Genomic DNA, 18471 nt, shown 5'->3' on the forward strand with positions numbered 1-18471 from the left:
CCCAGAGATCCTATTGAGTTGTATTGAGACCTTGCTTTTGTAAACAGCTTCAGTAAAGCCAATCCTGAAACTTAGCAGTTCTGAAGCCTGCCGTGAGGAACATGTAGCAAGTACTGCAGTCTGATTTCACTGAACTGTTGGTTTTTTTTTAGCTCTAGTTGCACTGGATGCCATTTTATCAGTAACAGTTCTGCAAAACCTCAAAATTTGCTAGAAATTGTTTGTTTACTGCTGTAAAAATCTACAGTTCTGTCTTCTCAGAACAATGATAAATCATCAAGCCTTAGTTTGTCCTTAAAGCTCTTTGCAAGCTATGCTGGTGAAACAGCAGTGTATTCCTGTAGATCATACCTGTTATTGATGTCTGAGAAGATTTTACTCATTTTTTTTTCACCAGTGCTTTCTTCAGTTATAAACGGTTCCCTATTGTCAAGTCTTACCAGTTAGTTTCTCTAAGTTAAGGGGAGTACTGTCTTACTTGATCTTTAACTCTGGGCTTTTGATGGCAAAAGCCTATTTATGAGGAACTTCAAGATTCTGCTGAAGAGGTTGCTAGAGCAGTAAGCTTCCAAGTTGAAAGACCCAATGAGTCTTTATAAGATCAGCCGTTATCAATGTTCTTAAGATTATTATGATGGGGGGTTTTGTGACAGTTACTTTGTAACGATGTAATTGTTGTACAAACTGATCCAATTGGTTGGATGGTGCCTTGTTTGCCACCTTGTTTTTGACAGTGTGACAAGCCACTTCACATTACTTAAAATACATCCAAACAGCTATATAGTACTTGATTCTGATTGTTGGTGTGGTTGGGCAGGATTACTTTGCTAGTAACAACAAAAAATAGAGGTGTGTGCTAGCAAACTATCAACTCAGAAGCATGTAGTCATTTGATTGACTTAGTTGTCATGTGAAGCAATATCTTACTTGCTACATGGAGAAATCTGGACCTTTGGATTTATTTTAGTTTTATCCTAAGGTGGCCAGTGGAGGTTTCTCTAGTGGGCTACGTCCCTGCCCATGGCAGGGGAGTTGGAACGAGATGATCTCTGAGGTCCCTCCCAACCCAAGCCATCCTATCATTCTGTGTTCTTTCTATAGCAGGCAAAAGATCCAAGTGTGCAGAAAGCATGCTAGGTGTCTGAAAGTAGCTGGCTGGTTTTGTGTGTATTTGTAAAATGGAAATACCACCAACCCCCCCCCTTTTTTTTTTTTTTGAAAGACAACTTCACTGGCTGGCTACCTTAGGAGAAAACCAAAAGACATCAAGAGGTCTAAATTTCTCTTTCATTATTATTCAGTATAATGAAGACAATCCTTATGAAAACATTTAGAAAGACTGCTCTGACTGAATGCTTTAATAAAGAGCAGTGGCTTGTGGCTAGTAGTATGATAGCAGTATAGTGTATGAAGAAGCCTTGCAAGTACTTTTAAGTTTTGATGTTTTATGTAACACCTTTCTATAAAAACAGTGTTTGGGGGACAGGAGCTTTTTTTTTTTAATTTCTGTTTTGCCAGGTACTGTAGTTTTCCACAGAGCCATATAATTAGAATTTGGAAACGAGTACAAAGCATAGTGCCAATTAAGATAGCTTTCACAGGTATAACAGATGCAGTTATGTCTGTGAAACAGCTAAAACTCTTTAGTGAAACACAGTCTGCTGCATTTATGGTCTGCCACCAGTCTTCACTTTGGTGCTTGGCTTCTTTACATTTATGAGTCTTAGTAATCACTTCTGGAGGTCTTATAGGGTGAGTTACAGGCCAGGTTCACTCTTGTAGATTAGAGTGATGGTTTTGTGGCTCTGAAAGCTGATTTTATGTTTCTTCAAGACTTTTAGATAGCCTTGGCACACCAGAAAAGAAACACAGTACAGTAGGCAGGTTCTTCAAAATGTTCTTTCCAAACAGTAATCCTATTGGTCATGTCTTAAATTATGGCTATTGATTGTCCAAAGTCCACAAGGAATAAATCTGAAGAGGGTTAAAGTGTAGCTATGCTATCTTCAGTAACAATCAGGGTTAAATTAGTCCAGAATTTATCAGGACATACTAAGTTATGATAATTGACTAAACAGTTCTTAATATTTTCAGTTTTATGCCATAGAAATGTGTTGGGCAATTGGGCAATAAGCACATACTTTAAAAAAAAAAAAAAAAAAAAAAAAAAGAATTTGCAGTGACGTTTTCAGGGTCCCTATATCAATTTCTCAATTTATTCCTTGGAGCAATAATTTCATAGCACAAGGTACATTTTCAAATCCTAGAAGACTGTACAGTTTCAGTTTCCGTGTAGTAGAACTGCAAACCTGGACACTAGGACAGATGTCCAGGAGAGATTGTGGAATTTCCATCTTTTGCTCTCCCTACAAGGGACAAGTATGATTTGGAGATCTAAGCTGTATTTCCTTACATAGTGTAATTCTCCCAAGATTCAACCTTGTAATCAAAGTTTGGAATCATAAAACTGATGTAGAAAGGTAGTAGGAAACTGCATTTTCAGTGAAATACTTTTTCTTAGATTAATGTTAGATTTGGTTGTTAGAAATCTCGTGCAGCATTTAAGTTTAAAATGCTAATGCTTTTTAGGACTTGAGATTGAAAATAACAAGAAGGCTATTGGAAGAAGTCCCCCCCACGTACTGGGAGAAAAAACACTTTGTAGCTTTTAAATAGAAAACAGCTGGAGGACTAAATAAATTGCTTGGAAAGAATCAAGTACTACGTGTTTTTTCTGGCTCAAAGATTAAACTATTGTCAGACCACCCAAAATGCTCCTGCAATTAACTTTTCTGACCCAAATGAAATTGGAAAATTGGTTTAGTTTCTCATTCATTACAATTATAATATAGAGTAACAACTGCTTATTAAGGCTAAGAAAATACAATGCTGCATAGTGTCAAATTTCTCTACCATAGCTATTTTAAAATTATATATTTAAAGTATAAAACTCAGAAAAGCAACAAACTAGTTCTAGATACATGTAAAGGCCACAGATGTCTCAAACTCCCCAGGTGTATCTGAAGTGTTGGACCTGAAGTACTCTACATGGGCTTTGCATGTGTACGTTACTCCTCTGCCTTTTAGTGTCATAAATGACTGCTTTCTTGCTGGGACCTGATTTGCGAGGAACATTTTTCTTATATTTGACTATATTTCTCTGCATTTTATTTTTTTGGTGTAATGCAAAATCGCCATGGCTGCTGCTAGTCCAGTGCATGGCAGGCAAGGGAGACAACGTGTAGCTCTCTATCTCAGCTCAAAGGGGGATGCAAGTTCACATTTCCCACTGCACAAGCATGTGCCCTTTCCATTAGGATAAAGGGCCAGATGGCCCTTCTGTGCTACAGTTAAGCCACATCAGCTACACGATTACAAACAGAAAGAGTCATGGCACCAAGAGAAACAAGAATTTGGTTCTGTGAGGTGATGGTGGGATTAACCTGGGTCATTCAACTGGTTCTTGGCTGTTGCTTTGAAATGACTTACTTGTTTGGCAGTGTCTGTGTAGTGAATAAACACGGCAGAGAGAGGAGGGAAAGCTGGAATGTTTTTATGCTGGCATTGCTACAAGAGAATCTGAGAGAATTCCGCTGTTAAGCACAGAGCAAAACTAGCTAGTTGTTGGGACACTGCCTTGGTCACTGACGCTGCGTCTATCTGATGTAAACTGTGTGTTCTGCATGTTCCAAGAAAAAGAATGACTCTTGTCATTCACATCCAAATTCACAAACTGGACTCCTAAATCAGGGGATGGCTCCCAGCTTTAAATTGTATCTAGGCTGGAAAGACAGGCAGCCCTAGAAACAGGTGCCCTGAGTTGTTTTTTTTTTTAATCTTCTGTAGTGGATATCTTACATCTACATATGCTGTGTGCTGGAAATGCCATTGTTAGCACTTTCACAAAAGGATACAATCAGAAGTCTCCTTTTAATGTTTTCTTCTGCTTATATTTGTATTTTTGTTTGTTTTTTTAACTTAGTTTTGTCATTTTCTCAGTGTTTGAACTAAACATACAGTCATAGGTCTTAATTTTTAACCATGTAGTAATGATTTCAGTCTGGAAGCATGGACATCTCCTACTTGCAAGTAGTGCGTATTACAAATGACACTATTTAGTCAGAGAAGTGTTTTTGCACATGAGGTAAGCAAAATTAGGCATATTTGTAAAAAGCAAATGAGTAGCGTTTTAAATACTTATTTTTCTCTCTTAACAGGTGTTAGTGTCTGTCCAATCCCTAATACTGGTAGCAGAACCATATTTTAATGAACCAGGTTATGAACGTTCAAGAGGTACTCCAAGTGGTACCCAGAGCTCCAGAGAGTATGACGGAAATATACGACAGGCAACGGTCAAGTGGGCAATGCTCGAACAAATCAGAAATCCATCACCATGTTTTAAGGAGGTAGGTTTTGTGAAGCTAAGTAAACTATACCTTGTTTACATCAGAATAGTCAAAGAAACTGATCTTGTAAACATTTTTCTTGCAGTATGTTCCTTTTCACATATGCTTTATAGTACAAGCAAAGAATCATTGTTTAGTGGAGTGTGGAAAGTAATGCAGATACTTGGAAGCATGCCTTGCACAAGATGTCTGTTTTATCCTCTTTAGTCCCTGGGGCAGCTGACTCTAGAGACTGAAGTGAATAAGGATTTACCTGACTTCACAGATCCCTGGGCAATGCACAGGAACTGGGACTTCTAGGCAGAAAGCTGTAAGGAGGGCTGGCACGCAGGGCGATAAGAGGTTCCTAGGGGTTGGCTCACTCTTAACACCAGGTGGTGCCTTTTACATCCCAGTAAACGCTGTTGGATAAGCCTTACAAATGGGCATTCAGTGTCTCTTAATCAGCTTAGTTAACAGCGAAGTATTTTTCTAAGAAACGTGAATTTGAGTCAAGTATTAGGAAACACTTTGGATATGCCAAAACAATGTGAATTGGAAAAATACTTTTAAATGAATTCCAGCCTTCACATTATTCGTAAAAGGATCCATAAAAGACATCTATTCTTTGAAAATAACTGTCTTGATAAAACCAATACTAACCGTCACCCATTCACACTGCCTTAAAAATACTTGCTTAAAAGAAACTAATTTGTTTACATGCCTGAAAATGGACTAAAACTCAGACATAGTATTGTAGAATAATTTCGGAACCTCTCTCAATATCTCTAGTCCAATTCCTTTCTCAGAGCAGGTCCAAACAGACCAAAGGAAAGAAGAGGGGAAGGTACACTAAGAGAATCTGTGTGAATATTAATGCAAACTGGGTGATCAAACATGAGTCATCTCATGGTACTACCAGCAAATAGAGAAAAATACATTTTGTTCTAGGCTATTGAAACTACAGCCATTTTTAAGTTGAGGTTGAACTTGTGTGTTTTCCATTGTTTCCTTTGCTTTCTATTGTTTTCCTACTAAAATATGGAAAAAGTAAAACTATTCTAAGATTATTCACACTGCTAAGTGTGGTATCTGAGTAAGAAAACGGTCCCCTGTCCCTTTCTGGCTGTTGATTTTAAAAAAAAAAAATCCTTTGGGATGCAAAAAAAAAAAAAAAAAATCCATTTAAACTACTGTGTCTTGTGGAATGAAAAAACACTTAACCTGCATACCAGCAGTTAAATATTTTTTTCTCCAGGTGCCTTTTGGCATGTTTCTTTAGGATAGTATGATGAAATCCTCAAGATTGGGAGAAGAAATATGAAGATATGATAACTTTGAGGAAAAGTTCAAGGCTGAGATAGGTTGCTTTTGTGTTAAAAAATAGTCATACTAGCATGGAGTCTGACCTAGTGCTTTTTCAATTTATGATAATTCCAATAATGCTTCTGTGAATACGTATTCCTTATCATTATGAAAAATGGCATTTATTTTTATTGAAAAAAAGGGAGAGGGAAATTGTGCTTTGGAAAACATTACTTTTGTTTTTCCCCTGATGCAGTAGCTGAATTTGCACCCAAATGAAAATATGACTCTTGAGTATTTATCTAAGACTAGCTTGCTGTTAAGATCTTCAATTTGTTGTAGGGTTGTGCTAGGAACCCTACCAATTGGATAATCACTCACTAATATAAATGCAAAGGCATCCCAGAAGCTTAGGTCTCAAAAAGAAGTTGCATGCTTCAGTTCTTGCTACCTTTTGTCTTAACGAATCTGAGCTGTCTTCCCTTTGGTGTCTTAAATGACAAGTAGGCTCAGGGGATCTAAAGTGCCAGTCTGTGGGAGTTCTTCCAAACTCCATTAAGGATACAAGGAATGCATCCAGAATTGAGGCCTATTGTGCTTTCAATATGCAGTTTTTCTTTAGTCAAATAGCTACATTCTCTAACCTCTAGAGAGAGAGATGATTTTGTCAATTATGTTGCAATATTGGCAAGAACCCTCTGTGCTCAATAAAATTTCTTTAATTTGATTGTTTCTTCCAACAGGCAGAGTTCTAGAAAGCTATTAAGACAAAGGCAACACTAAGAAGAATTTCACAACTTTGTGTGATTTGTAGTTTGTTGGTGTTTTGTTTGCTTTTTAAAATATAGAGGCCAACCTCCACCTCTTGGTTCAATGCTGAATTATCCCCGTAGTGTTTGGGTTTTTCTCCTTACATCCATTTAGACTCACGTTTGGTCTTGCAGGTTTTGTACTGTTAAAGTATATGGTTCTTAGATAACAACGCTATGTTCTTTCATCCTGGATCTTTCCTTGCAGGTCATCCACAAACATTTTTACTTGAAAAGAGTGGAGATCATGGCTCAGTGTGAGGAGTGGATAGCAGACATACAGCAGTACAGCAGTGACAAGCGGGTAGGCAGGACCATGTCCCATCATGCAGCAGCTCTTAAGGTGAGACTCACTTTCAGAATTTTGTTAGGTAAACCAAGATCACAACTGTTGATGACATTGAATAGCAGCTGAGTTTTATAACAACAGTGATTTAAAAACAAACAGCAACAAAAAACACTAACAACTTTAAAATGTGTAAACAAACTGAAGTTTGACAACTGTCACGAGATAAAGTGAATTTGCAGGCCCCCTTTCTGGGTATTTTTTTCTACAAGATTTTTCTTTAGTTCTTATCCTACCTATTTTTCCATAAATACTTATGTAAAATATAAAGGGTTGATTTTTGTTTTAAGAATTGGCTTGCTTTTTGTTTATGATAAAATTGTTTTACAACTAATCTTCGCTACAAGTAGAGCTTAATTCCTTGCCAGAAAACAAACTTTTGGGATAGATAAGCACAGTCATTAAACCACGATCCATTACTTTATGCATAATCCTTTATGTTTTATCCTGTGTTCTAAAAAGTTTTATCAATACAGTTACAACTATTTAAATGTTTTCCTCCTTCCTAGCCAAGTATTATCATTTGCATATTTTGTGTCTTCCATGTGGGCAACAGACCTATATACAAACCTTTTCATGTAATTAAAATTGTAATTTTGATTTTTTTTTTCCTTCCCTTGAGGAGTAAGAAAAATAGTTAAGATTTCTTTTTGCTATCATTATACCTTGTGTCCTTTGAATGTGACTGGTCTTCAAAATGGAGTTACTGTGAGTTACAGGAGTTACTCTGATCACAGAGCATAGATGTCAGTCAACTGCAAGAGAAATAACATAACATTTATACTGATAAACTTATTTGCTACCGTTCCGTTTGCTGCCTTGAATTTGTCCCCAGGAGCACCTGCTGGCTACTGTCACTATAAAGAAAGTATCAATCTGTAAAGGTAGAGAACTATGAGAAAAGATTATCCAAGCAGTGAAACAATACATTAAAACCCTTCCCACTTACTCCTTTTGTTGCCTTCTCTCCTCAAACATTGTGAAAGCAATGTTGTAACTTTGCTCTTCAGCACTGACTTCTTTTTTGTACATTCAGCGTCACACAGCTCAGTTGCGGGAAGAACTTCTAAAACTTCCCTGTCCTGAAGGACTGGATCCAGATACTGATGACTCCACAGAAAAATGCAGTGCCACAACAAGTTCAGAGGAGACGATGTTGCACGAACAGGTTAAACCCAGCAGCAGTAAAGATATCCCACCTGATTTCAAGTTATGAGTTGCATTGACATGGACTTTCTAGACACAAAGGCTTTGAAGCACAAGCCAAATATGTCAATATTTGTATGTAAGAAGCTAATTATGTAATAGGCAATGAAATTGAAACTATACTATGCCCTTAAGGATATACAGTTTAATTCAAGATGATCTTTTATTTACCTGTACAAGAGTGTAAACTTTTTTGTGCTTTTATTTTTCAATTGTGAGAACCACTGATTGGTATGTTTAAAAAGTTATGTATACAAGAAATGGATAAATCACTGATATATAAGGGAAACTACCTTAGGAAAGAATGTTTACTGAATGTTTATTATTTTTTTTTACTTGTAGAGTGAGGGCGGTTGTAACAAAGAATATATATTGGTCATTCTTACAGCTACTATTTAAAGTCAGAAAATTTTCACTGAATTTGATAGATTTTACGTTTGGCCATATATTCATGCTCATATTTGATTCTAAAGAAAACCTCCTGTATACTTCAATAAAAGTTAAATGGACATGATCCCTCTTTTATGATTTACTGGTACATTTTTTAAATAAACTGCCATAAAATACGTTATAGCTGAAGACTTGCACTTGTATGACTGAATTCATTACAGTCAACGTATTTAATTTTATGCTTACTAATTCTAAAATGCAGACGAAATAAATGCACATGGTTTTACCTCATGCCAAAATCTGGACTTCTGAATTCATCTTTTGTTTAGCTAATTTATGCAAACTAACAGTATTCTAAATTTCTTAAGGGCTATTCTGGAACAAAGTCTTTTCTGTTGAAATGTCTGATTTTTACGTAATAACTGTACTTTAAGTACTGACAGTGGCTAAGGACATGCCATGCAGGAATCTTACCGTGCTGTAGTTCCTACTGTACAGGCTTATTTCCAATTTGATACTGGCAGCCACGGATCCCTACCTAAAAAGAGTGAGGGATTTGATTGATTCAATTATTGAGTCTTGCTTTTACCATAACATACATTACTATCGCTGTTCTTAATTTTTAAGTAGTCCTTGAAGGACTAAAAAGTTCATACTGGTATTACCTCAGACTAATGATCTGTTGTATTATTAATAGTATAAATCAGGCAAAAAAAAAAAATCTTTTTTTGTTTTCTATTTGTTCTTTGTTTATAAGTATCACGCTGGAATCTTTTCACTTTTTGTTTTACAATGTATTATTTCTAATCATTAAAAGTGGCACCAACTGAGGTCGTGTTCTTATGCTGGTGGTTAAAAGACATGCATAGTTCTGACCAAAGTACAATTTTTCTGTTTTGTTCATACGTTGTGTTATTCCAAGGCCTAACCTGTTATCACACACCTTTCAAAACAGCAACTTACGCACTTCTTTGTTACTTCAGGGACTCCTCCTTAGAAAGCAAAACAAGCAGTTCTGTGCTGTTGTTACATGGGTAAGTTTATAAAACAGAGTTTATGCCACATAGTCAACATGTTAGACCTTTATCAGTGTTAAAATAGCGCTGCAGTTCTCTAGATTGGTTTTTATTTACCTACTACTACTGTACAAAGGGACTGTGGTATTCTTGTAAAGGCTCCAGAAGCAAAATTACCCACTAACTTGCAACTACATTTAAGTTGGTAGATTCTATTAAAGCTCTTCATTTAGTACTTAAACTGCCTGCCTGCAGTACAGTCCTTTTATAAAATCCTGGCATTTGTACCAAAAAGAAACGTCCAGTATAAGATCCACCTTATACTTAAAGATGTTTTTAATCATTAAAAAAAAAAAACACTAAAATAAAAAATACCTAGCTTGCATTATCAGCCATTAATAGGGCAGATAACATGATTCTATCTTTTTCTCTAGGCTGTATTTATGGGACCATAGCGATGTTAATGTGCAGTCACTGCTGTTTACATCTGCCTAATTAAACAGCTGCATGGGAAATTAAACTCTAATTTGTATCCACATACCAACTTTTTTGCTCCAGCCTTAGTGCTACAGAGCAACATTGTACCAAATTAATTCAGTGATTCAATCCTTAATAACTTGCAAATATGTGAGTAAACTGTAACCCTGACAACAGATGCCAAATAGGTATTTTCAGGTATTTTTTTTTTTTAGGTATAACACAGTGTTAGCTACGTTACTTTGCAGTAAAAGCTTTCTAAATTCTGCGGCATGTTGACAAAAGACATGGCTAGTTCTCATACCTCCCAAAACATCAATTTAGGTACTTCTGTGTTACTTCAGGCAATCTTTAAAAAGCAAAACTAGCATTTTTTTTTAATCATTTACCATCAAATTCAGTAGAAACCTGTACCGAGAGGTCACAATTTCTAACCATCACACTGAACTCTGTTTTTATTATGTTTTCTTCTAGAAACTCTTTCTTAAAAAATAAAGTAAACAATATTTTCAAAAGCACAAAAGGCAGCAAACTGCTAATTGGAGCCTTCCTTATGGAATTTTTCCGCTTGTTTTGGTACTACCACAGGCCCAAGATCCACCACAATCTACCAAAGAGGGAGCAGCGCAACAGCTACCCGTGAGATCCCACACGCTGTGAGAGCAAACCAGTCATTACAGTCATCTCTACACATAAACAACTTCTATTTTGTAGCAGTAAACACGGTACAATTTGCATACAGACACGAACGCTACCTCTGACAGACATATTTCCTTCGAATGGAAGGTGTGCTCTAACCGCATGGCTTAATGCTCCTCTGTAATTCTACCACACCTGTGTAAAAAGGAAATAAAAAAAAATCCAGAGACAAAACCCAGCAAAAGATAAACATAAGAATGCTGTGGACAACTTCCCATTTCACTCCAATAATTACACTTTAGATGTTTAGGTACTAAGAAAATAAAGTATGTGTGAATATAACCTGTCTGGGTCTATGTCAGCCTGCGCGGTGGCGTTGGTTGGTTTTCCTGTTGCTTTTTGTGCTCTCAGCCTCTCACATAAGTTCTGGGTAGTGATTGTGCACTCGTACCAGCCTGTTAAGGAGATGACTATGCAGGAGGTAAAAATTATTCCAGCACAGGTAAAGCACTGGACTACTGATAGCAGGTAGAGAGCTTAAATGTGGGCCTGTCGTCAGAACTGTAGTTGAATAGTGATCTATTAAACAGCAGAAAAGCTTCAATTCTTTATTTGGAAAAAATAAGGAAGCTCCAACACAATACAGTAAAGAAATATACCAAGCAGAGGTTAAATTGGCTAAAACCATCATAAATAGTGTAGTATATCAAATAGAGCCCTCAGGTTCTGGCAGGAACCACAATGTTCGGAAAACATGGCTCCAAAACAGTATTTTGTCCCCTATGCTGTGCAATTTATACATAGGATGCTTATTAGGGGAGCTTTTCTTCCCCAGCATTTCTGCTGTTACATAAACCATGTTCTATTTTACATCCTCAGGCAAATGACTCGATAGGCAAATGGCCATATTATTAATTTACTTTGTTTACCTGTAAGTATCTGAACAAAATCCAGCTGACCTACATTTAAGCCTGGACTATGCTGTGTTACGCCATTCCCTCTAAAGAAAAAATATTTAGGCTTAGTTTTTTACCTGGAGTTGCTCTGGCTTGTCTTTCATTTTCTCCTCGACACTGCCCATGTGTTAGTGGGTTTTAGAAGTGTTCTTTTCTTCTGTCCCCAGAAGCCAGTCACCATCATGTGGACTCCCCTCCCTGGACTGTCAACTCCCTATAAATAGAAATTAGAAAGATTTTTCAATGGAAAGCAAAGATTTACATTTTCCTTAACCTAAGGAACAAGTATAAGGCACATAGGCCATTTCAGGTATATGTACTCAATTTATTACTTTTATCACACGTATATGCATGTATATACTTAAACCTACGTTACGTTAGGGAGTTATTTGTGATCGAAAAGCACTTTTCTGAGCATTTTCCCTCTCTTTTCCCATAAATGCTCATAACATAAGGAGGAAGGCACAGACATTTGTAGTGGAAGAGGAGCTTTCTAAATTATGGAAAGCTGAATGTTGTAAAAGTAGTTTCCACACTTACTAAAACAAATGTCAGGTAAAAACATTTCATTTTCCTGAGATTTTGTTGGTGCTGCTGTTTTATTCTCTGGAACACAGGTGTAGAAAATACAATATCTACTCACTGAATTACTACAGTAAAGCTCCAAAATAATCTCACCTCTGCCTCTGTTTCTGATAAGGGCCCAAAGAAAATAAGTTGCAATATACAATGCTCTATCTCGATTAAGAGGGTTCTGCATATTGTTACCTGTCATCTTTACAGGCAATAACCTCTAATCTTCTATGCTTATTGCCTCAGAAGCAACTTTTTGGCCTTTGAGAAGTGCTAACCTGGTCTACTCACCTCTCTAGCTATATTCATACTACTCCTTTACATTAAAATTATACATACTATCTGTATCATTTAATATGATGATCTCATCCTCCTCAAATGTCTAGATAGAGTATTAATGCTAGAGCTGGTAACATTTCTGTAACTCATACAGCAAAAGTTTTATTTAAGGCTGTCCAGGTAAAAATCTGGAAAGGAAAGAGACAGATTCCTGTTTCTGATGATAACTGAATTAATTTCAGGAACCAGTGCAACAGAGCCCTAAGAAAAATCTCCAGGGAGTAAGAGAAACACAAGTTTTTGTCACCCTCTAAGACATTCAGAAATGAGGTAACCACGGTGAGACTTGCACACAAGTTAAATCTTGACAACAATGCTCAAACCTATACCAAATATATGTTTACAAAAATAAACAAGCAGGTTCATCTGCTGAGGTTGCTAGAGCAATGAGTCAGACATGCTTTTACATGAAGAACAAAATTAAAACTCATCAGGAATGGCAGAACTGACATTCCAAAAACCTTCAAAGCCATTTGCACTTCTCACTGGTTCTCAAAGCTCCTCCCATAGCTCCCTGTGTTACGGTATAAAAACCTGGGCGTGCTGCCCGGTTCCCAGTGTTGTGCTCCATGCTTGCACCTTAAGGACCTGATGCATTTTTTTCCTATTTGCCCTGGACCTCCACTCATCGTTCTCTTCCTCTCCTCCAGCCCCAGCCCTGCACCAAGCCTTCAGTGGTTCTTGAACTCTTTGCACAAAGCTCTATGGCTATAAAGCAACCAGATTCCACGCCCCCAACAGCAAACAGAGGAACACAGATTTAAAAAAAAAAAAAAAAAATTAAAAGTATCCCCCCAATGAGGAAAATTAAAGAAAACTAAAATCTCATAATTAAAAAAAAAAATCCCTTTACCATCATTATAGAATGCCTCTGTTGCTTCATTAAGCATTTTCTCATTTAGCAGAGCAAATGGGAAAAGCATGTTTTTTTTTTCTTTTTTTTTCTTTTTTCCCCATTTTTTCCATTATCTTTCAGATATTTAAACAAGTGTGTGATTCAGGAAAAACAAAAGAAAAAGTCTAACAACCTGCTCCTAGATACTGATTTAGAAGTCTCCAGAACTTCAGTTCTCTCATCTTGAGATTACAGGCTAGTTTTCAGATACTGGAAACCTTTGCCCTTAACATAAATTAACAATAACCATAGCGATGGTAACTTCCTGGCCAGCACACTTTCTGTCTGTCCAATTTCCTTTGTCAGAAACCACGGGTAATAATTATTATTTCCACAGTTCAGTTTTAAGCTGGCTACGAGAAGGCAGCAATGAGCTGGACACCTCACAGCCATGGGGCTGCAGTCCTAGCAGCACAACTCAGCCTGGAGCACGAGGGCACGTCTTCAGCACTGCATGAGGGGTACCAGCATGGTTTGTTTAAGACATAACGAGGCCATCATCATTACATACACACAGCCAGCCTAGCCAAGGCTAGGCCTTCTCATCCCGGCTCTAGCTCCAGTTCAAGCTCTCCCAAAAACCTTGCAGATGTTTGCTGGCAGCATACTGAGCGATGGTTCAAGAGGAGACAGAGGTGGCACGGCACATCAAAGACCAGCAGCCAACAGCAGGACTGCTGAAAAGGAAAGGGAAGCTCCAACAACTGGAGGCGTCCTCTCTGCTCCCAGGTTGTCACCACAAATCTCTGCTGGGTTTTCAGGCAGTTTCAGTGAAATTTGTTGCAAAATATAAAATTCACAGGGGCTGGTCCCCAGATCAGCAGCAGTCACAAGAGAAAACATCCAACCATCTGGCTGGCTGAATTTTGCCATAGCATGTGGGATTCTGGATAAGTCCCAGAGCATTGCAGAAACCTCAGACCAGGAAAAAAAATAAGTTCTTCTGGATATAATTCAACACATCTCCTGTCTGCCTCTTGGTCACTGAAGGCAACAGAGTGTGCAGCCAGGTCGCCCGCTCTGAAACACCTGCTGCCATGTGGCTCCCTGGGAGGCTTTAAGCATTAGCAACATGATGGGTTTAATAGAGACCAGCTGATTCACGTGGCAGAACAGGGAAGGCAAGGGGGGGAAATTAGATCCAAGTGATTATTTAGCTCAATACAGACTTCACTCTGGCTTAAAAAACAAACAACAAAAAAAAATAAACCAATAAACCTACACATACACACTCAGTCACAAACAATTGCTGTTGATGAAGCAAATGGAGACCAAAACAAAGGTACTTGAGAACAAAATACCTGCTTGTATCTGCACTGCCTACAGATGTGTTAAACCTCCTTCCACTCTTTTCTAGCTATTCCTCTAAGGAAATCATTCTCATTAGAAAACAAATAGCCAGATGAACAAGTGACACATAGTAGGGAACTGAACATCAATAACCAGAATCAGAGGAGAACCCAAGCCATTTAAACAAAGAATAGGAGAACAGAACATGGCTCTTGATAAACAGCTATGTAATTCAGGAAAGATGTCTTATCCTGTAGAGCTCTCAGAAGTCCACTTTGCTGGCAGAAATCAGTGAAAGGCAGCGCTGAAATTCCAGATTGGACAGAGAGAAATGCAATAGCATCCTGTATTACTGGAGGTTTTAATGCAAGACATGGATTACTCATCTGAATAACAGAGATGCTACGCTTCCTTGTAGTTGCATGCTGCCTCTGATAATGCTGTCTTCCTGAAAATGGCAGTCTGACTTGTGTGAGTGTGGTTTTATTACTTTAAATACACTTTTGCTTTTACTTGCAAATGCATTTTCAGAATGCAACAGCAAGTGATTTTCCATTGCCAGGCGTGCCCTCAAAGACAGCTGCCCAGTCAGTGTCACAAAGGACAAACTATGACAGTAAATTCATCCAGTTCTCATTTTCCCCTGCTAGTTCATTTTCCACATTTCACCACGCTGACCTTCTACGCATCAAAGCTCCACTGAGGCGCCAGGAGAGCACTCGGTGCCCTGGCATTCATTGCAGCCTGTGACCTACCCGTCACAATCTGGGGTCCCGCAGCAAAGCGTGAGCTGTTGTACAGAAATGTTCTACATCCGTTCCCAAATACTACATCCTGTGACTGATGAAGGGTTTCCATGCAGAATGAACTGCCAGAGGTTTGCCTCAACCTTTGCTTTCTTTTTATCAGACTGAACTCATGCCATAAGCCTTCTGGAGGAAACACCACTATTTACATTTTTCCTAAGCGTAAATATTCCCATGGTTAAAAAGCTTTTGCCTTCAAGTCCTTGGTTTTTCAGTTAGCATATGGAAAGAAAATGCTTTATTTTAACACTTTAATTCAAGATCAAAAAATTGACTGGTGGCTGAAAAAGCAGGAGAGTTTTTCTCAACCTGGCCATAAACCAGATAAAATGGCAAGTTCTAACTCTAGAAATCTTTAGGCCATAGCCCCCCATTTTCAAACACACTGTCACTTAAACACACAAGTATTTTAAGGGTATATTCAAAAGCATTTAAGCAAATTGGGCTTACCTATTTGTTTCCTTTAGCATAGTTCACTTTCACACTTAGCAATGTGGAAGCTACTCTTTCTACAGCAGGGGAACTACCCGAAATCCCTTTCAAATCAATCAACTCTGCACAAAAGACAATTGCCAATCACACAATTATCACTTTGCAAAGCTTACTAAAACAGACTGATTTTCTTCCATCACGTACCTAAGAATACCACAGAGCAATTAAGCAGAGAAAGCTCCCTGGGCAGTTTCAACGTACATCCTCCACCGGGAGGAAACACACTGCAGTAATTTTTCTTTTTGTGTGAACGTTCATACAGCTACCAGATTGAGTGCAAACAAGAAATATTAACCCTTAAGAACTTTTAATCTTCAGGCTAGAGTCCTTCATAGCAATGAAAAATCTTTCTGCTCCCAGGAGCTTATTTGCACAGATAAAATAGAAACCAATTCTCTTACCTAAAAATGCTCTTTTTCAGCACAATGCCAAGAAACTGACAGAACATACAATACTTCCAGAGGTTTTACTCAGCATCATTTTCTCGTCCTAGCTTACGCCTTTGTATTTAACTTGTTATTTATATAACATTAAGGAAGAAGACAGGTCTGTGTGAAGGTAATAAAAATGTTACAAGTGCCATTTTAAGGTACATATTAGGAAAGATGATTTGCTCTGTTTTGGTTTTGTTTTGTTAGAAAACAATTTTGCCATTCACATGGCCATCCTGTATACCAAGTCCTCTGCCCAAAGCCAATTGGATCATAGAATCATAGAAACGATGACCAGGAGGGAAGGCCAGAGGTGACTGCCTGCTCTTCCCCAGCCTGAGCATTCAGCTCCCTCAATGACTGTTCACGGCATATGTGATGGAAGTCCCCTACAATCCTCAGCCCTGAAAATTTAGGCTCTGCTTCAAGCTTATTGCTTTCTCCCTTTTGTCTCTAGTCCCAGTTACGTAGCAATGTTACTATGGATACCCCAGATTTAGAGCTTACTCCAGTTACAAGATGGAATCTGAACATTTTAATGTACTCAAAACCCAAACCATTTTACAATAGGTGAAGAAAACAGGGAGGAAAACTGAGTAAAGTCATGTGTCGCTTTACAAAGCCTAGCCACTTCCAGTTTCTCTCATAGTTGCAGTAAAACCATTAATCATAATAAACTCATTTTGTCTAAAAGCAGAGGTAATACATTTTTCCATGTAAATCACTTCATTGCCATGACAGAATGATGTCAGAGAGTCTAAATAGGTGATCTAATAAATTTTCCTTTTGGAACATTGTTTAGCACTAAAGGTTACAGCAGGGAGGGGCGGAAAGCAAGGGACATGATTGATGTCAGCTGCTGGTGAGAAAAATTTCATTTTAATTTTCATAGAACGGACCTAAATATTATATTGACATAGGAACACTGTTATAGACTGGGGAAATATATATCTATAACAATATTGGAGCAGTGAGAACCCAAGACCTTTCTAGAACAAAATTATTCTTATAAAAAACAATTGGAATATTTATAAAAAACAATTGGAATAAAAATTAACTCTAAATTGTTTAATATCATTCAGCTGTTTAAGGGCTATTTTTGAGCAGTAATTCTGCAGTTCATGTTTACCATTTGTGCACATATATATTAGTTAAACATTATTTATAACTAAAATTAGCTCTGCCTCTAGTTTGGCTATGTGCACAAAAATTTTTCACTAATGAGTAGTACAGGAGAGAAACAGCATTTTATCCCCCCCAACAACAACCAACAATAAAAATAAATGAATGTGCATGAATTGCAGTTTATACTTTTAAAACTGTGACTATTTAGTGAAATCCTGCAGTAGCATGGGAGAACAAATACATATAGCCTCATGGAGATGGAAGGACTGTGGCAAAACCTAAAAATCAAAGCTGCTCATCCCAATTTCTTTGTATCAAATCTCCCCGAGTCAAGCTTTGGAAGAAATTACTGATTTTGGTTTGATACAAACTATTTTTTTCTATGTGTTCTTTTTTTTTTTTCACTTTACTTGAGTAACCAAATGGGAAAATAGAGGAAAAACTGTGTTTTATGTAGCCTTAATCCCTGCTCTTTACTGCAGCAGTGGGCATACTCAACAATCACAGCCCTGCTGGGTAAAGAACAGCAATTCTTCTCTTTCCACACAGTCGATCTAATGAGAGGTGCACTGCAGCCCACGCAGACTGGCTGCAATGAGAGAATCAAATCCCCTTTAAAACAGCTATTTCATATACAGATGAAATAGCAAACTGGATAACCCCTCAGCATTTATCCAGCTGTTAAAATGTGTTTCACCACCTCTAATGAGCGCTGTGGCTGCAGGGCTGGTGCTCTATCTGCTTCCCAGTCTGCTCCTTTAAGGCCAGCTTTTTGCACAGAGGACACTCACATCTTCTCTTACAAATCAGACACCACAAAGAAACAAATACCATTCTCCACCACAACTAATCTGGGCAAGAGAGAACACTTAAAAATATGCATTGGTTGGTTGGTTGGTTGTTTTCACATTTAAATTATACTTCAACACCTGACTCCAAAAGAGAAGCAGTTTTGTCAGGGCTGTTTATTTCTGTTAAATGCTTAGGAAGG

General features: G+C 37.8%; 1 protein-coding gene across 1 annotated transcript in view; it reads left to right on the forward strand.

The window, feature by feature from the left end:
* The window catches only part of BIRC6 (baculoviral IAP repeat containing 6), a 173717-nt gene extending 164977 nt beyond the window's left edge, over positions 1-8740 (forward strand). Inside the window, exons 72-74 of the mRNA XM_032184553.1 lie at positions 4218-4406; positions 6708-6842; positions 7882-8740. Of these exons, the coding sequence (XP_032040444.1) occupies positions 4218-4406; positions 6708-6842; positions 7882-8061 (504 nt within the window). The 3' untranslated portion in view covers positions 8062-8740. The remainder of the gene's footprint in view (positions 1-4217; positions 4407-6707; positions 6843-7881) is intronic.
* The last annotated feature ends 9731 nt before the right edge of the window (positions 8741-18471 follow it).

This window comes from Aythya fuligula, chromosome 3 (assembly GCF_009819795.1).
Source record: "Aythya fuligula isolate bAytFul2 chromosome 3, bAytFul2.pri, whole genome shotgun sequence".
NCBI classification, from domain to species: domain Eukaryota; kingdom Metazoa; phylum Chordata; class Aves; order Anseriformes; family Anatidae; genus Aythya; species Aythya fuligula.